General features: G+C 50.5%; 1 protein-coding gene across 3 annotated transcripts in view; it reads left to right on the top strand.

Annotated features, from left to right (window-relative positions):
- Positions 1-20,294, top strand: part of LOC147097356 (uncharacterized) — a 167,318-nt gene that overhangs the window by 16,728 nt on the left and 130,296 nt on the right. For all 3 annotated transcript variants that reach the window (XM_085972266.1, XM_085972265.1, XM_085972264.1), the window contains exon 2: positions 18,761-18,912. In XM_085972266.1, the coding sequence (XP_085828392.1) occupies positions 18,761-18,912 (152 nt within the window). The remainder of the gene's footprint in view (positions 1-18,760; positions 18,913-20,294) is intronic.

The following is a 20,294-nucleotide window of genomic DNA, read 5'->3' as shown; positions in this document are numbered from 1 at the left end:
CATGTGTTGGCCATCCCTGCACCGTCAAGTCATATACCCGAGACAATGTCGGGTCATTTCGGGTCTCCTTCTCTATATCAGCGTTAGTTACTGGCAAGCGTTCAATTATAGTCGAATAAAATATTTCGACAGGGTCCACTGCTGGTGCTTCCTCCGCAGTAGGCAGTGGCAGGCGTGATAGCCCATCAGCATTTCCATGCTGTTTTGTGCCCTTATACTCTATTTCATATTGGTTCGCCCCTAGAAAAAGGGACCATCTTTGTAGCCGTTGCGCAGTCATCACCGGAACGCCCTTCTTTGGATTAAAGATGGAGACAAGTGGTTGGTGGTCAGTCAGCAAGGTGAACTTCTGCCCGTGCAGATAGTGGTTGAACTTTTTCACTCCCCACACTAGGCTGAGGGCCTCCCTGTCAATCTGGGCGTAGTTACGCTCGGCTGAGGTTAGTGACCGAGATGCAAAGGCTACTGGCCTCTCCGAGCTGTCCGGGAATTTGGGCGACAGCACAGCTCCAATGCCATAGGGTGATGCATCACACGCCAACCGAATTGGTAGTGCTGGGTTGAAATGAGCCAACACCTCTTTTGATGTGATCAATTCTTTGCACTTCTGGAAAGCTCGTTTACATTCGTCATTCCACTTCCATGGTACCCCCGTTTGCAGTAGGGTGTTCAGTGGGTGTAGTACTGTAGACAAATTCGGCAAGAACTTATGGTAGTAGTTCACCAGCCCGAGGAACGACCTCAGTTGTGACACATTTTCCGGTGCTGGAGCCTTGACTACTGCCTCAATCTTTTCAGGGGACTTATGTAACCCCTCTTCATCAATAACGTGGCCACAATACGAGATCTGCTTCTGGAAAAACTCGCATTTGTGGCGATTAGCTCGGAGCCCATATTCCTTCAATCTAGTGAGCACCTGCTCCAGGTTGGCGAGGTGATCACTGTCATTTTCGCCCGTGACCAGGATGTCGTCCAAATAACACTGGGTCCCTGGAATCCCTTGCAGGACTTGATCCATTGCCCTTTGCCAAATAGCCGGAGCTGATGCTACCCCGAACACCAGCCGGTTCTATTGGTAGAGACCTTTATGAGTGTTGATTGTGAGGTACTGTTTCGAGGCTTCTTCTACCTCCATTTGCAGGTACGCATGGGCCAGATCAATCTTAGTGAAGCGTTTCCCTCCAGATAGCGAGGCGAAAATATCTTCAATCCGCGGAAGCGGATATTGTACAGTGTGAAGGACTGGGTTCACTGTCACCTTGAAGCCCCACAGATGCGAACCTTCTTTGGTTCCCCAGGCATATTACTCAACGAGCTCTTCATTACAGGAACGATGGGTGTAGCCCACTCGCTCCAGTCCACTTTGGACAGTACTCCTGAACGTTCCAAACCTTCCAGCTCTGCTTCGACGGCTGGGCGGATCGCATAAGGTACCGGTCTGGCCTTAAAAAACTTTGGGCTTGCATTTTCCTCTATTTTGATCGTCGCTGTTATGCCTTTTAGTGTTCCGAGTCCCTCCTGGAACACTTCTTGTGCGTCAGTTAGCATTTTTGACAGTCGTCCAGGTGTGACGTCGTCATCCTTTTTGGCATCTACAGTCAGTGCTTGTATGGAATGCCAATCTAGCTGTATCTTCCGGATCCATTCACGTCCTAGTAGTGGTGGTCCTCCATCTGGCAATACATATAGGTCCACTTTTGGTGTTTCCTTGCCGTTATATATAACGTTCACCCTTATTTTTCCTTTGGGGTAGACTTTTTGCCCCGTGTACGTCTTCAAGACAATCTCTGTATCTCTCAAGGGTATATGTGAGAATAGCCGCTTGTAGTCCCTTCGGTTTATGACTGTTAGGGCTGATCCTGTATCCAATTCCATTTTCACTTGGACTCCGGCTATCTTGAGCGTGACCCAGATAGTTTGGTGATCCTCCGTTTTGATCACATTATGGAGTTTCAGACAACCCAGCTCCTTGCTTCCAGAGTCTGTATCACTTTTCTGTTCGTCTGCACTACTCTCCGTCACCTTATGTACCTTCTTGTACTTCTCCTGTGGGGATTTCTTGCTGCTGGTTTTCTTTTCCGACCTGCAGACTCTTGATATTTGTCCTACTTTTCCACACTGTCTGCACACTTGGTCCTTGAACCAGCAATCCTTATGGTCGTGTGTTGTTCTGCCGCAGCGATAGCACTTCACTGTTCCGTATGACATTTCATTTGTGCCATATTCTTGCGGTCTCCGTTGTATCTCTGCCGCGCCCCGTGCTGCTGCTTCATGTGATACTGCCATGCTGAAAGCCTTGTCCAGCGTAAGATCCTTTTCTGATAGAAGCCGTTTATGGGTTCCTTCACTTTGAAGCCCACACACAAACTTGTCCCTTAAAGTATCTGCTAGTCCCGTTCCAAACTGGCAGTGTTTCGATAGCTTGCACAGTTCCGTTAAAAACTCAGCATTACTTTCATCTTTATGCTGGTTCCTTTTGTGAAACTTAAATCTTTCCGCTATCAGCAGCGGTGTGGGGTCTAAGTGGTCCTGTAGGATTGACACTATGTTTTCAAAATCCTTTTCCACTGGCTTCTCTGGGGTTACTAGGTTTCGCAGTAAGCCATACGTTTTTGCACCCATTGAATTCAACAATACCAGCGCTTTCCTGTCATCTGGCACTTCATTCACCTTGCAGTACACTTCTATGTGTTCGACATATGTCGTCCAATCTTCGACTTCATTGTCGAACGCTGTGACACTGCCACTCTTCGGCATCCCTGGGTGTGGTTAGACTGGCTCAAAATGGCGTCTCCCGTGCTCTCCCTTCTTCTCCGCTGCAGCTCAAAATGGCATCTCTCGCGCTTTCCTTTCTTCCCCGCTGACGCTGCTCGGCCCTTGAACCCCAGCTGAGCTCTGCTCACTCTCGTTGACGCTGCTCGGTCCTGAACACTGGCTGCGCCCTGTGCGCTCTACCCTCTCTCTTCTCCCGTCGACGCTGCTCGGCCTTTTTCTGTGCCGTCGGTCGGCTCTAGCTGCCGCTGTCCGGGAAGGGTCTGCGCCGAACCTGTTGCCAGCCCGTTTCGCTGGACCACCGTGACTGGAGAACCAAGCCCAGCTCTCAACAGCCTCCCCTGCGATGCTCAAGTCTCCGCTGGATGGTCGACGCCCGTGCTTCTGGACTCGGCCTTCTTCTTTCACTGTTCTCCAGGAGCGAATCCCTGGGAGGTGATGCAGAGTTGCAGGTAGGTTTGAATCTTCTCGTCGCCAATGTTAGATCCGTGTATCTTGATGTTGTGTGTCCTTCAATAATTAGACAAGAGACTGCAGGGAACAATCAACAGGTGTTTACATGGATGAGGATTACTCTAAAACTAACAGTACAGATCCCTACTCAGGGTTATATACAGGTGTGGTCACTGCCGGTACTACAGTATACAGGAGTTGTAAAAAGTAGTTCTCCCCTTAAAGGTACATACACTACAGGTGGGGATGTACACACACATGGACATTCTATGGGCGACAGGTGCACTGTGTAGTGATCAGGGGCCTGTGTCTTGGTTTTCTCTCCATTCCTTATCACGGCGGTGCTGATAAAGAAAGAACTTTTATTTATATAGCGCTTTTCACAACCTCGGGACATCCTATAAGCGCTTTACAGCCCATGTCCATTTGAAGTTATGTTGTAATGTGGCAGCCAATTTGTGCACAGCAAGGTCCCACAAGCAACAATAACGACCGGATAATCTTTTTTTGGTGATGTTGGTTGAGGAATAAACATTGGCGAGAACTCCCCTGCTCTTTTTTATATTTATTCATTCACGGGATGTGGGCATCGCTGGCAAGGCCCAGCATTTATTGCCCATCCCTTGTTGCCCTTGAACCACCTTCTTGAACCGCCACAGTCCGTGTGGTGAAGGTGCTCCCACAGTGCTGTTAGGGAGGGAGTTCCAGGATTTTGACCCAGCGATGATGAAGGAACGGCCGATATATTTCCAAGTCAGGATGGTGTGTGACTTGGAGGTGGTGGTGTTCCCATGTGCCTGCTGCCCTTGACCTTCTAGGTGGTAGAGGCCATGGGTTTGGGAGGTGCTGTTGAAGAAGCCTTGGCGAGTTGCTGCAGTGCATCTTGTAGATGGTACACACTGTAGGTACGGTGCGCCGGTGGTGGAGGGGGTTTGCCACGGGATCTTTTACACCCACCTGAGACGACAGACTTGGTTTAACATCTGATTCAAAAGACGGCACATCCAACAGTGCAGGATTCCCTCAGTACTAGCCTTGAAGTGTAAGCCTGGAATTTTGTGATTAAGTCTCTGGAGTGGGACTTGAACCTACAACCTTCTAGAACTCGGAGGCGAGAGTGCTGCCCACTCAGCCACAGTTGACACAAAGTGATGTGAATTGTATCTTTACTATCACCCTAATTGAGATCAACTAAGAAAGAAGAATGTTTTGCTGGCTGCTCAGGAGTGGGATGATCAGGTTGACTATTAAGGCTGTAATACTTGAGAGTGGTGAGCCTCTGGAAGGTGTTCCCGGCTGGTGTGTTGGGTGTTGACTCTCTGTATCCCTTTTAGAGGCAGCTGGACCGGTTCCTGACTGGGGCGGAGATCGAATTTTTTTTTAGTGATGTTGGTTGAGAGATAAACATTGGCGAGAACTCCCCTGCTCTCTTTTTTATTTATTCATTCACGGGATGTGGGCGTCGCGGGCAAGGCCAGCATTTATTGCCCATCCCTAGTTGCCCTTGAGAAGGTGGTGGTGAGCCACCTTCTTGAACCGCTGCAGTCCGTGTGGTGATGGTGCTCCCACAGTGCTGTCAGGAGGAATTTCAGGATTTTGACCCAGCAGCAATGAAGGATCGGCCGATATATTTCCAAGTCATGAAGGTAAGTGTCTTTCTAGACAACACTTGGTCCGTGCGATCTCCTGGACCGGTTTCGATCGCCCGAGGGAGTCGGAGAGGAATTATCCAGAGAATTTTTTTCCCTTATTGGCTCTGGGATTTTCCCAGGAGATTGCATGGTTACAGGGGGTGGGTGAGGGCCGGCGGTGAGGTAAGGAAGTGTTTAGTCATGATGGTGTAGGGCTAGCTTGGTGGCCCCGCTGGCCTTCTCCTGCCCATCAATTTTGTATGTATGTATGACGCCTAAGCAGTGTTCAGGGGCCTTTCTGTATCACACCTATTCCAGCAGCTTCTCAAATTCACAGTGATGCACAGCACTGAAGTGGTGAGGTTTCCAATCTATGATGTGGAGGGAGAATCAGTACGGGTTACACCCCAGCGCTCGCCTCCTCTTTAGGGACTTTGGCAAGTGATGTTGGCAAAGACTAGGCGAGTGACAGGAGTGTGAGGCTGAGAATGCAATGAGGGAAGAATGATGATAAAATATGTCGGTCTGAAAGCAACCGCACAGTTAAAGAGAGAGTGTCTATATAAATGCAAGTTGTTGTCATTATTGTGTCAGCTGTGGCTCAGTGGGCAGCACACTCGCCTCTGAGTCAGAAGGTTGTGGGTTCAAGTCCCCACTCCAGGGACTTGAGCACATAAAGCTAGGCTGACACTCCCAGTGCAGTGCTGAGGGAGTGCTGCACTGTCGGAGGTGCCGTCTGTCGGATGAGACGTTAAACCGAGGCCCCGTCTGCTCTCTAGGGTGGACGTAAAAGATTCTGCGGCACTATTTCGAAGAAGAGCAGGGGAGTTCTCCCCAGTGTTCTGGACAATATTTATCCCTCAATCAACATAACAAAAACAGATTATCTGGTCATTATTGCATTGTTGTTTGTGGGAGCTTGCTGTGTGCAAATTGGCTGCTGTGTTTCCCACATTACAACAGTGACCACACTTCAAAAAGTACTTCATTGGCTGTAAAGCGCTTTGGGACGTCCGGTGGTCGTGAAAGGCGCTATAGAAATGCAAGTCTTTCTTTCTTATTATTGACCCCTTTTTAAATACCAAGCTTGTGGTGTGTATGGTGGAGTGTCACACTGGGCTATTGGGGGAACTCAAGGAAGAGATTTCCCACAGGATGATCGACAGCTGGGCTCGGTTGCCAATAAGGGTGGTTGGAGCCAAGACATGACATGGACTTGTTAAAGAGAAAGCTCGATGCTGGGGAGATGGAAGGGTTGGTATCCTGGAGTTGATGAGATCAAATGGGCTGACGGCCCTTCTTCATCCACATTTTGCCACTTGCTGTACTTTCCCTTTAAACGACTAGAACATTAAATGTGAAGAAATGTCTCCGCCCCGGCCTCAGCTCATCTGCTGCTGAAACCCTCATCCATGCCTTTGTTACCTCTAGACTTGACTATTCCAACGCACTCCTGGCTGGCCTCCCACATTCCACCCTACGTAAACTTGAGCTCATCCAAAACTCTGCTGCCCGTGTCCTAACTCGCACCAAGTCCCATTCACCCGTCACTCCTGGTGCTCACTGACCTACACTGGCTCCCGGTCCGGCAACGCCTTGATTTCAAAATTCTCTTCATTGTTTTCAAATCCCTCCATTGCCTCGCCTCCTCCCTATCTCTGTAACATCCTTCAGCCCTACAGCTTTTCCCCTTAGTAGAGGGGTCAATAACCAGGGGGCATAGTTTCAAGGTAAGGGGCAGGAGGTTTAGAGGGGATTTGAGGAAAAACTTTTTCACCCAGAGGGTGGTTGGAATCTGGAACTCACTGCCTGAAAGGGTGGTAGAGGCAGGAACCCTCACAACATTCAAGCAGCATTTAGATGAGCACTTGAAACGCCATAGCATACAAGGCTACGGACCAAGTGCTGGAAAATGGGATTAGAATAGACAGGGCTTGATGGCCAGTGCTGACACGATGGGCTGAAGGGCCTCTTTCTGTGCTGTATAACTCTATGACTCTAACCCTCCAAGATCTCTGCGCTCCTCCAAATCTGGCCTCTTGCACAACCCCGATCTTAATCGCTCCACCATTGGTGGCCGTGCCTTCAGCTGCCTGGGCCGTAAATTGTGGAATTCCCTCCCTAAACCTCTCCGCCTCGCTACCTCTCTCTCCTCCTTTAAGACGCTTCTTAAAACCTAACTCTATGACCAAGCTTTAATTGTCTGATAACGCTCCTGTGAAGCGCATTGTGGTTGCTTTTCTAAAGGCGCAATATCAATGCACGTTGTTATGTTTGTCGTCGAACATTCTCCGTTTCATGTCATTTAAAGGTGCAGTCCCTTCCAATTTTTTTCCCCCTCTCAGGTCCCACAAAAAGAAAACGCCACCCCCTTTAATTTCACTGCTGCGCACTCTGGCCCAACCTCGGTGTCCTGTCCTGAACTGAGCGTTAAATTCCATGTGTCACCAAGACCGCTTATCTCCCCTTCTGCCACTCCTAAATTACGGGCAATTCTTGCAAATAATTCAGCCACAAGTTACGTTGTGGATCTTCAAAGGGTAAGTGGTAGAATATCACGGTGCCAGTTTATTGCCATGTTATGTGCAAGGTTACGGTTACAATGGCCAGAGTGTTCCTTCCAAAACACTTTCTCATCCAACATGAGGTAAATATTCAGTGTTTCCAATTCAGCATTGTCCTTTTATCTTTGGTGAAACAAAACTTTTTTATCAGAAGTGCCAGGCGTAACCTTCCACTGCCGACTGGGCTGTGCATTAAATATATTCAAAAAGGAGTTAGATATATTTCTTAAGGCTAAAGGTGTGATGAAATATATGCCTTCATCAGCCCATGTGTTTTACCTGTGTGTTTTACCTGCTTGTATTGTGTGAACCGCCCCCTTTTGTTCCTATTGTGTGTATTGGCTACGCCCCTGTCTTTTGCCATATAAAGGTCTCAAGAGCTGTATGAGTCATTCCTACCAGACGCCCGATGTGGGAAGACCTGTAATGCTGCAATGTTCTTAGTGATTAAAAGCCTTAGTTGAATCCTTTAAACTCCTTGTCTTTGAGTTATTGAAGGCACATCAATTTTAATCACTAAAACACCAGGATGGATCGACTCCTGAAACCAGGGCGCTTGGATCTGGACCCCCATGCCTCAGACGCAGCCACACAGTTCGGACACTGGTTCCAATGCTTCGAATTTTTCATTGCAAACTCATCCACCACCATAGCAGCCGCAACCGCTACCGGAGACATGAGACTGGGAATCCTGCGAAACTGGGTGAGCCATCGGGTCTCCCCTCTCATCCAAGATGCCACCAGCTACGGGGATGCCTGCACCATTCTGAAGGCCCACTACGTGCGGCCAATAAACGAGGTGTACGCCAGGCATCTTCTGACTACTCGCACGCAGCGGCATGGTGAGTCACTAGAGGACTTTATACTAAGCCTAAAAGTACTGGGCAGAGACTGTAACTGTAAGGCCATGTCTGCCATCGTGTACACGGAGGAGCTGATTCGAGACTCCCTTATTGCGGGCCTCAGTTCAAATTACATTCGGCAGAAACTGTTTGAAAAGGAGGGACTGGACTTAAAACAGGCTATAGACATAGCGCGATCGCTGGATATGGCCCAGAAGAACTCTGAATCCTGTTCCCCAGGCCACGCGGCCCACTCTGCCTCGTGCGCGCCGTGGGGGCCGCCATCTTGGAAGCCATCTTCACCTCCCAGGTCTCAGGCCAGCCCAGCACCATCGGAGCCCCAGCCTCCACCCAGGAGCCCCACTACTGCCGCGATGCATCGGGGCCCGAAATGCTACTTCTGCGGCCAGGACAAACACTCCAGGCATCTGTGCCCAGCGAAGGGCACCACCTGTTTTAAATGCGGGAAGAAAGGACATTTCAGCAAAGTCTGCAGAGGGAACCCCGCCTCCAACTCCACCACCGCCGCGTGCGCGCCATGGGAGCGACCATCTTGGAAGCCATCTTGTCCACCCTCATGGAGTCCACCATCTTGCCCCGACTACACGGACCTCCAGGACCCACTGGTGGCCTCGATCACAGTGGATCAGTCCAGGCCGCATCCGTTGTCTAAATCGATGATGGACATAGAGGTAAACGGGAACAAGGTTAAATGCTTGATTGACTGCGGGAGCACTGAAAGCTTTATTCATCCTAGCCTGGTAAAACGACTTTCACTAACGATAGTCCCCACACAGGGCAAAATCGCCATGGCCGATAAGACTCATACCTCAAAAATTACAGGTTTCTGCGCGGTTATGTTGTCGGTAAAAGGCAATGATTACAGAGATTTTAAACTATTGATAATGCCAGATCTCTGTGTGAGCGTGATCTTGGGTCTGGACTTCCAGTGCCACCACCAAAGTATCACGCTTACCTACGGTGGGTCCCAGCCGCCCCTCACAGTGTGCGGTCTGGCTACCCTGAAGGTCAAGCCGCCCTCTCTGTTCGCCAACCTCGCACCCAACTGTCGACCCATAGCGACCAAGAGTAGGCGGTACAGCTGGGAGGATAGACGGTTCATTGCGTCGGAAGTAGAAAGACTCAAGCGGCAGGGTATCATCGAATGCAGTACCAGCCCGTGACGCGCCCAGGTAGTAGTAGTTAAGGGTAGCGAAAAGAAGCGGATGGTGATAGATTATAGCCAGACGGTTAATCTATACATCCAGCTAGACGCCTACCCTCTGCCCCGCATAGCGGATATGGTTAACCAAATCACGCAATACCGGGTGTTTTCCACCATCGACCTAAAATCGGCATACCACCAGCTCCCCATTAGGCCGGAGGACCGTCCATACACCGCCTTCGAGGCGAACGGCCGTCTCTACCACTTCCTCAGAGTCCCCTTTGGGGTAACGAATGGGGTCTCGGTCTTCCAGCGGGAGATGGACCGCATGGTCGATGAGAACTAGTTAACAGCCACCTACCCATACCTAGACAACGTCACCATCTGCGGCCACGACCAGCAAGACCACGACTCGAACCTCGCGAGATTTCTGAAAACCGCCCTCAGACTCAATCTCACCTACAACGAGGATAAGTGTGTCTTTAGCACCACGCGCCTCTGTATCCTGGGCTGCGTGGTGGAAAACGGGGAAATCGGTCCGGACCCCGACCGATTGCGCCCCCTACGGGAGCTACCCCTACCAAACACCCCCAAGGCCCTGAAAAGGTGCCTGGGGTTCTTCTCCTATTACGCCCAATGGGTCCCCAATTATTCCGACAAGGCCCGTCCCCTCCTGAAATCAACGTCCTTCCCGCTCACGGCCAAGGCCCACGCCGCCTTCAACAGCATTAAACACGACATTGAGAAGGCCGCGCTGCGGGCAGTGGACGAAAACATCCCTTTCCAGGTCGAAAGCGATGCGTCCGACTTCGCTTTAGCAGCCACCCTCAACCAGGATGGGCGGCCCGTAGCCTTTTTCTCAAGAACCCTCCAAGGGCCCGAGATCAGGCACTCCTCGGTAGAGAAGGAGGCCCAGGCCATAGTGGAGGCAGTGCGGCACTGGAGGCACTACCTAGCCGGCAAACGCTTCACCCTGCTTACCGACCAGCGGTTGGTAGCCTTCACGTTTAACAACAAACAGAGGGGGAAGATCAAGAACGACAAAATTCTCAGGTGGCGGATCGAACTCTCCACGTTTGAGTACGACATAATATATAGGCCGGGGGCCCTCAACGAAACCCCCGACGCCCTATCACGAGGGATGTGTGCCAGCATCCAGGGGGACAGGCTACAGGGCCTCCACAATGGCCTCTGCCACCCAGGGGTCACCCGGCTATTCCACTTTATAAAATCCCGTAACCTGCCCTATTCCATCGAGGAGGTCCGGTCTATGACCAGGGACTGCCGCACTTGTGCGGAATGCAAGCCCCGTTTTTTCAGGCCCGACCGAGCCCACCTGATCAAAGCTACACGGCCATTCGAGCGCCTGAGCTTAGATTTCAAGGGACCACTCCCCTCCACCAACCGCAATGTGTACTTTCTCAACATTGTGGATGAGTACTCCCGCTTCCCATTCGCCTACCCCTGCCCAGATATGACCAGTGCCACGGTCATCAAGTGCCTCGGCAACCTGTTTTGCACGTTCGGCATGCCTAACTACATCCACACTGACAGGGGGGCGTCGTTCATGAGCGATGAACTGCGCCAATACCTGCTGTCAAAGGGGATAGCCACGAGTCGGACCACTAGTTATAACCCCCGGGGTAATGGGCAAGTGGAGAGGGAGAACGCGACAGTGTGGAAGGCGGTCACCTTAGCGCTAAGGTCTAAAGGCCTCCCCACCTCCCGCTGGCAGGAGGTCCTCCCAGACGTACTCCACTCGATAAGGTCGCTACTGTGTACTGCTACTAACGCCACTCCTCACGAGAAGATGTTTGTTTTTCCCCGCAAATCAACCTCAGGAGTATCCCTACCCTCGTGGCTCTCCACCCCAGGGACAGTCCTGTTACGGAAGCATGTGAGGGGCCACAAAACGGATCCCCTCGTGGAGGCAGTACACCTACTCCACGCAAACCCACAGTACGCGTACATCAAGCACGCCGACGGGCGTGAAGACACCGTGTCCATAAAGGACCTCGCCTCGGCAGGAAGCGACGACGACCCATCACCACCACCCCCAGAAGAACCTCCACCATCCCCAGAGGTATCCTCACCACCCCCAGCAGTACCTGCAACACCCCCAGCACATGGGTATGCCCAGGAGGGCACCACGGACCCCCGGTCGGAACCTGAGGTACTGTTGCGACGTTCAGGAAGGACTATCACACCCCCGGACAGACTAAATCTGTGGAAGGGGTGAATGTGATGAAATATATGCCTTCATCAGCCCATGTGTTTTACCTGTGTGTTTCACCTGCTTGTATTGTGTGAACCGCCCCCTTTTGTTCCTATTGTGTGTATTGGCTACGCCCCTGTCTTTTGCCATATAAAGGTCTCAAGAGCTGTATGAGTCATTCCTACCAGACGCCCGATGTGGGAAGACCTGTAATGCTGCAATGTTCTTAGTGATTAAAAGCCTTAGTTGAATCCTTTAAACTCCTTGGCCTAGAAATTCAGTGCCCTTAGCACCGATTTTGCGGCGCTAGAGGGCCTAGCGCTGCAATTGGCGCCGGTTCCTAAATTGCCTGGGGCCCTTCCGCGGCGGTAGACCGGTAGCGCTGCGCCGGCACCGATGACGTCATCGGTGTGCGCAGCGTCCCGGTTGCCGTGGTAACCCGGCCCCAAGCCGAAATTCAGTTGCGGCCGCCTCGCCAGTGGCAGCCGCAACTAAGACTCCGGCAAACGAGTGTTGCCGGAGTCTGCGCCGGCGCTTTAAGGAGGCGCGGCAGCCGGCCGCTTTCCCGCCGGCCGCCTGCCCGCAGCTCCCTTCCCGGACTTCTCCCCCCCCCCCCCTCCCCCCCCCGGAACAGATGCAAGCCCGGCACTTGCCCGAGGTGCCGGGCTCATTTTTGCAGAGATTTGCGCGGGCCGCGGCCGGGTGCAGGCAGCTCCTCCTTAACGGAAGGAGGAGGCCTGCACTTCCCGAGCCTGCCGCACCGCAGCGGGCGCCGCAGCGCCGGAATAGCACTGCAATGCGGCGCGTTGCGCCAGTTTTCAGGCGCTAAAACCCTTCAGTAGCGCCGGCAGCCGTTTGGGCGCGGCGCTACTGAATTGTTGGCGCGCGCAAAGGGACTTAGCGCCGGCGCTAACTTCCGGCGCTAAAGCCCTGGCGCAGCGCATACTCAATTTCTAGGCCCTTGTCTTTGAGTTATTGAAGGCACATCAAAAGGGATATGGGGAGAAGGCAGGGACAGGGTACTGAGTTTGGATGATCAGCCATGATCTCATTGAATGGCGGAGCAGGCTCGAGGGGCCGAATGGCCTACTCCTGCTCCTATCTTCTATGTTTCTATGTGCTCTTCATGCGCATGCTATGATGCAGTGTGTACATCCATACTTTTAAATACTGGAGCACATCTCCCCTCCCTGCCGTCTCCTTCCCTCATTCAGGTGTCAGCCGTGGCTCCGTGGGCAGCACTCTCTCTCTCGCCAATGTGTCAGAAGGTTGTGGGTTCAAATTCCTCTCCAGAGACTTGAGCACCAAAATCTAGGCTGACACCCCCGTGCAGTACTGAGGGAGTGCTGCAATGTCGGAGGTGCCGTCTTTTAAACCGAGGCCCCCGCCTGCTCTCTCAAGTGGACGTAAAAGTTCCCCACGGCACTATTTCGAAGAAGAGTAGGTGTCCTGGCCAATATTTATCCCTCAACCAACATCACTAAAACAGATTATCCGGTCATTATCACATTGCTGTTTGTGGGAGCTTGCTGTGCACAAATTGGCTGCTGCGTTTCCTACATTACAACAGTGACTGCACTTCAAAAAGTACTTCATTGGCTGTAAAGTCCTTTGGGGCATCCAGTGGTCGTGAACGGCGCTATAGAAATGCAAGTCTTTCTTTCTTTCAATTCTTCTCTCAACTTCCACCAATAAAATCTCCTTGCATGTGTCTAATGTCAGCTTGTAGCGCATGGAGCCCATCAGTATTACAAACCTCAGACAGAAAACAAGGTACACCAGGAAATGGCGGTTAGGTCACACGAAGCTTGAGTCTTAAGAGACTGAAGATTATAAGAAGAAGGAAGGATTGATGGGGGCAAGGATTTGCACAGTTTTGAGCTCAAACAGCACAGGAGGGAGGCCATTCAGCCCATCGTTCCTGTGCCGGCTCTTTGAAAGAGCTCTCCAATTAATCCCGCTCCCCCCTGCTCTTTCCCCATAGCCGGGCAAATTTTTTCCTTCTCGAGAATTTCCCTTTTGAAAGTTACTATTGAATCTGCGCCCACCACCCTTTCAGGCAGCGCGTTCCCGATCATAAATCGCTGCGTAAAAAAAAAAAATCTCCTCATCTCCTCTCTGGTTCTTGTGCCAATTATCTTAAATCTGTGTCCTCTGGTTACCGATCCTCTTGGCCAGCGGAAACAATTTCCCCTTATTTGCTCTACCAGAACCCTTCAAGCTGCCGGGAAACGACTGATTAGAACAGTGCGCTGTGTGACGAGTCATGATTTCGGTGTGGTGATGAAAAAAGGAGACAAGTGTGGAACTGCCTTGTTGGAGCCGGGCTTGGAAGAGTTCGACAACCTACAGGGGGAGTGTTGTATGGCCTGATGTTCTACACTGGCATTTCAAGAACCATGCACCTTCCATGGGACTAACTTGCTGAAATAAAGCAGTCAGTGAGTAACGCCTATGAAAGGGGTGTTGCTTTGGTTACAGTAGTTACTATAACAACCAGTTGGATGATTCAGGAGAGTGTCATGAAATCCCAAATGATTTTTAAAGCCAGGATTGAGCTCTCCAGCTTTAAAAAAAAAAAAAACATTTCTCTAGTTTATTCTCCAGCCTCCTGTAGACTGGAGTTGGGCTTGAACCGTTGAGCAGCCGGCCACTCTAATGAGCTGCGGCCGATTCAGCCTCTTCGATTTGCCCAGCATCTGTCTCGGGACGAGCTGAGGGCCCAGGAGGAACAGTCGCCCTCTTCTGCCTCCATTCATTGACCAATCTTCATGTCTGAGCCTTGACGGCAAGTGTTGGCAGGCTACCTGACTGCGGAGTGGGCACCGCGGGCGAGCCTACTCCTGTCCTGACTCTGTGTGCGCGCACACATGCACAGACACACTTACTTTTCAGCAGGGATTGCTGGATAACCCTCGGGAGCAGGACACTTGATTTCCGACCTTCCTTGCCCCGGGAGCGTCGAGATGGATTGGAGTGTCCCATTGCAGTCACAGCTGAGATCTGATAACTCCGTTAAACCTGGGGCCTCGCTGGCCTGTGATCTTCAGCACAACACCACGTGGTGCAATGGCCCATTAAACCACTGAGGAACTCCGATAAAGTGCTTGACACTGAAGATCCACATAGGTTTGCTTGATGGAACGGAAGTCAGACATGGCTGACTGGACGTGGCAATGATTAAAACCCAACAATAAACATCGTAGCAGGTGTAAGTATGTTAAGAGGAATTTGAATTCTCATCTATATTCTCTGCTTAATAGTTCTGGCAAATAAACAGTTTTGGTCTCCTTACCTGAGGAATGATATACTTGCCTTGGAGGCGGTGCAACGAATGTTCACTAGATTGATTCCTGGGATGAGAGGGTTGTCCTATGAGGAGAGATTGTGTAGAATGGGCCGATACTCCCTGGAGTTTAGAAGAATGAGAGGTGATCTCATTGAAACATATAAGATTCTGAGTGGGATTGACAGGGTAGATGCTGAGAGGTTGTTTCCCCCTGGCTGGAGTGTCCAGAACTAGGGGGCAGAGTCTCAGGATAAGGGGTCGGCCATTTAAGACTGAGATGAGGAGGAATTTCTTCACTCGGAGGGTTGTGAATCTTTGGAATTCTCTACCCCAAAGGGCTGTGGATGCTGAGTCTTTGAGTATATTCAAGACAGAGATCGATAGATTTTTGGACTCTAGGGGAATCAAGGGAAATGGAGATCGGGCGGGAAAGTGGAGTTGAGGTCGAAGATCAGCCATGATCTTATTGAATGACGGAGCAGGCTCAAGAGGCCATATGGCCGACTCCTGCTCCTAATTCTTATGTTCTTAAACATGGGGCCTCACTGGTCTGTGATCTTCAGTACAACACCATGTGGTGCAATGGCCCATTGAACCACCGAGGAACTCCGATAAAGTGCTTGACACTGGAGATCCACATAGGCTTGCCTGATGGAACGGAAGTCAGACATGGCTGGCTGGACATGGCAATGATTGAAACCCAACAGTAAACATCTTAGCAGTATGTTAAAAGGAATTTGAATTGTTATGTATATTCTATGCTTTACCCTTTGATGACAATTATTTTCCCCTTTACCAACACTATTGCCTCAACAAAAAACAAGATTATTTTTGTTCACAAGGACCTGACGCGGTGACATCTATAATGTATTAAATTTGCTGTGTAACGTTGTGCACTCCTGTGACATACAGACACGCAGGCAGTTGCACACTTCTACCACTAGATAAGTAAGTATCCAACCCACAGCATCACTAATGCACTGAGCGAAATTTGCTCTTGTCCTGACGTTCCGCGGGCAACGTGACAGGAGAGCCACCAGTGCTTCAGCAGAACAGCAGAAAAATAAAGGGGGCAAGAACAGGCCAGTTGGCCACCCGACGGCATTCCTCTCGTACTCAAATTCCCCCTTTGCAACATCCAGGCGCACTTTGTTTGAATGACCCTAATTAATTTTGGTCACCTTATCTGAGGAAGGATGTTCTTGCCATGGAGGGAGTGCAGCGAAGATTCACCAGACTGATACCTGGGATGGCAGGAATGACCTTTGAGGAGAGATTGGGTCGATTGGGCGTATATTCGCTGGAGTTTAGAAGAATGAGAGGGGATCTCATTGAAACTTATAAAATTCTAACAGGACTAGACAGACTAGATGCAGGAAGGATGTTCCCGATGGCGGGGGAGTCCAGAACCAGGGGTCATAGTCTAAGGATAAGGGGTAGGCCATTTAGGACAGAGATGAGGAGGAATTTCTTCACCCAGAGAGTGGTGAACCTGTGGAATTCTCTACCACACAAGGCAGTTGAGGCCAATTCATGAAATATATTCAAGAAGGAGTTAGATATATTTCTTAAGGCTAAAGGGATCAAGGGATATGGGGAGAAAGCAGGGACAGGGTACTGAATTTGGATGATCAGCCATGATCTTATTGAATGGCAGAGCAGGCTCGAGGGGCCGAATGGCTGACTCCTGCTCCTATCTTCTATGTTTCTATGCCTCTGTCTACGCTTTCCTACCTGGCAGATTATTCCAAACATTCCTTCCCAATAATCTGCTTTCAATTTACGTTCCACTAATTTAAATTTACGTCCTTTGGTCCTACTTGCAAGGTTCACTTTAATATTCTGCGGTTACCTCATCTTGAGATTTTTCTTTTGTTTACAAACCTCACTGAGGTCCTGCCTTAATTCGCTTCTTTTTAGACTGAGGCGCGAGCCTTAACATTTATGAATGAAATGGCCTGTGACATCACCGTGATCAAGTTGACCCTGTGCTCCCCATTGCCTGTGTTATTATTAGAATCATAGAATGGTACGGCACGGAAGGACGTCATTCGGCCCATCGCGTCAGTGCCGGCTCTTTGAAAGAGCTCTCCAATTAGTCCCGCTCTCCCCTGCTCTTTCCCTGTAGCCCTGCAAATTTTTCCTTTTGAAGTATTTATCCAATTCCCCTTTTATTATTGAATCTGCTTCCACCTTTCAGGCAGCGCATTCCAGATCATCACAACTCGCTGCTTAAGATTTAAGGTGATTGGCGACATGAGGAAAAACGTTTCTACGCAGCGAGTGGTTAGGACCCGGAATGCACTGCCTGAAAGGTTGGCGGAGGCAGACTCAATCGTGGCTCATCTCTCCTCTGGTTCTTTTGTCAATTACTTTCAATCTGTGTCCTCTGGTTACCGACCCTCCTGCCAGTGGAAACAGAGTAGATCAGGAAAAACTATCAAAACCCCTCATGATTTTGAACACCTCTATTAAATCTCCCCTTAACCTTCTCTGCTCGAAGGAGAACAACCCCAGCTTTGTTTGCCAGCATCTGTGTGCGTCGACCTTTAAAACCCTTTCCTGCGTGCGTGAGCCGCCAGCCGGCCTTCCTCCTTGTTTCTGAGCGTGTTGCAAAGCAATCCAACGAGCTGCTGATTCGCGTGACGCTTCACCACATACACGGCTTCAGGCAAAGGCACGGTTTGGTTCCCGGGCATGGCTGCTGTTACAACTGCATTGATTCCCCCGGCTCACGTCGGGGCCTTGTCCGCCAGCGCCAATGCCCCCTGAGGCACCTCATTCAATTGGCCACACGTGTGCAGCGTGACGGTAAGCATCAGCGTGCTATTTGACTATGGGGGGCCTCGCGGCCACACACCTGACCATTTGTGCTAACCAATGCCCGCGCGCATGCTCTTTCCAGCAGCTTGGTGATCCGGAGTGGATGCTGTGGCTGAATTACACCCCCGCCCACACACCCCCAGGTCATGGGTACTGAAAGAAAGAACGAAAGACTTGCATTTCTATAGCGCCTTTCACGACCACTGGACGTCTCAAAGTGCTTTACAGCCAATGAAGTACTTTTGAAGTGGAGTCACTGTTGTAAATGTGGGAAACGCGGCAGCCAATTTGCGCACAGCAAGCTCCCACAAACAGCAATGTGATAATGACTGGATAATCTGTTTTTTGTTATGTTGGTTGAGGGATAAATATTGGTCAGGACACCGGGGAGAACTCCCCTGCTCTTCTTCGAAACAGTGCCGTGGGATCTTTTACGTCCACCTGAGAGCAGACGGGGGCCTCGGTTTAATGTCTCATCCGAAAGACGGCACCTCTGACAGCGCAGCACTCCCTCAGCACTGCACTGGAGTGTCAGCCTAGCTTTATGTGCTCAAGTCTCTGGAGTGGGACTTGAACCCACAACCTGCTGACTCAGAGGCGAGAGAGCTACCCACTGAGCCACGGCTGATTGAAGCCAATTGACGCCCTCCTGCTTTGACGGGTCCCTGCAGCCCCCCCCCACCCACCGTGCCCCCACAGCACCAACCTGAATCGCACATTTTGCAGGGTGAGTGGTACACCGTAACGTGAGCACACAAATCAAGCGGGTGTGAACTTAACCTGCACTGCGATGAGCATTTGGTGAGAATTTCTTTTGGCCATTTAGAACACGTTATTTTTTTGGGAGGGGCTCTCAGTTGAAAATGAATCGTGGAGCAGTGCTGCTTTAATAAGCTGGCTTCCTGAATTGAGCACAGAAGGCATGCCCTCTGACTCAGAGCTGGTTGAGGTGCAAGTGCTGAACATCTCGGGTCTGAGCCCTGTCAAATTGTTCTTTCTGTTTCAGGACTCGCTGCCCAAGGACCTGGAGCGCTTCGATCCGATCTGCTCATACCGCAGCCTGAAGGAGTCGAGGACTGTTGGTCCCGAGCGAGAGAAACTCCTGCGATTAGCAAACCCAGCACGGAGGCTGTATTATGATCCCTTTGACACCGGCAGGTAGGAGAGTGGGTTCGGTATACGATATTTGCCGTATCAACAACGAGCTTTGTTTTTTTGATTCCTGCTTTTTAACCCATCCTTTCCCAGGAAATCAAAGCAGTCGAATTCCTGATCTCTTTCCGTCTTCCCTTTCTGTTAGAACCGTAATAAAGCGGGCTGGGCCAGTAAGGACTTGGCATAAGCCAAGTTGGCTTGGGTAGGAGGTGGTGTGAACTGTGGTGGGTCAGTAGGGCTGGTATAAACAGGCTGGACTGGGCAAGGGCAGAGAACATAATCCAGGCTGACACTCCCAGCGCAGTGCTGAGGGAGCGCCGCACTGTCAGAGGTGCCGTCTTTCGGATGAGACGTTAAACCCGAGGCCCCGTCTGCCCCCGCAGGTGGGCGTAAAAGATCCCACGGCCACTATTTCAAAGAAGAGCAGGCGGGAGTTCTCCCCGGTGTCCTGGGCCAACATTTATCTCTCAAATCAACGTCACTTTAAAAAAAAAAAAGATTATCTGGTCATTATCTCATTGCTGTCTGTGGGAGCTTGCTGTGCGCAAATTGGCTGCCGCGTTTCCTACATTACAACAGTGACTACACTTCAAAAAAAGTACAGGAAACTTCGCGATATCCGGCACCGACGGGACCGAGCTGCTGCCGATCTATCAAAACTTCCGGACAGACCAGCGCTAATGTTGAAGGATACGGAGGTTTTCATCTCCGTATCGGACAACAAACACCGTTACTTAGCAACAGTTTGTAAACACTCGGCCCGTACCTTGGAAGCGTCTCTGAAGCTGTTGCTAAGCTACAGAGATGCTTTCCAGAGCCTGACTGTTTAAAAAAAATGCTAGGAGAAGAAAAAAAACCTAACCAAAACGGCTGCTGATTTCTGCCGTTAGATCGAGGTTTCCGGACATACAACCTCCGGATAAACCAAAGTTTCCTGTACTTCATTGGCTGTAAAGCAATCTGGGAGACCCTGAAGCCGTGAAAGGCGCTATCGAAATGCAAGTTTATCAGTAGAGGTCGGTATTGGGCAGATTGGGTTGGATAGAGGGAATGTGGCAAACAGTTGCTGGTTTAGGCCAAATTGGATCAATAAATGAGAAAGCAACAGTGTCATGAATCTTATTATTCATGAAGAAATGACTCATGAAATAACACTGGGCGGCCAGCTGGTGGCGCCGTCCAAGGAGTATAAATACTCGGGCGTGGGCCCAGCTTGCTCAGGACGTTTTTGTAACCAGGAACTAGTGATGTAACTAGAATCTCATGGTTGTGAAACAGTTGATTAAAGCCTTGTTTTATACTCAACCAAGTGCTTAGCGAGTTTTCTTACGTCAATCAGTCTTCAAGATCATTTAGCATCTGCTCCAGAACAACCTTCCGATGCA

The sequence above is a fragment of the Somniosus microcephalus genome, chromosome 32, assembly GCF_052327205.1.
Source record: "Somniosus microcephalus isolate GS21.2 chromosome 32, FLI_Smic_1.0, whole genome shotgun sequence".
Taxonomy (NCBI): Eukaryota; Metazoa; Chordata; class Chondrichthyes; order Squaliformes; family Somniosidae; genus Somniosus; species Somniosus microcephalus.
This window is presented reverse-complemented; position numbering and strand designations above follow the sequence as displayed.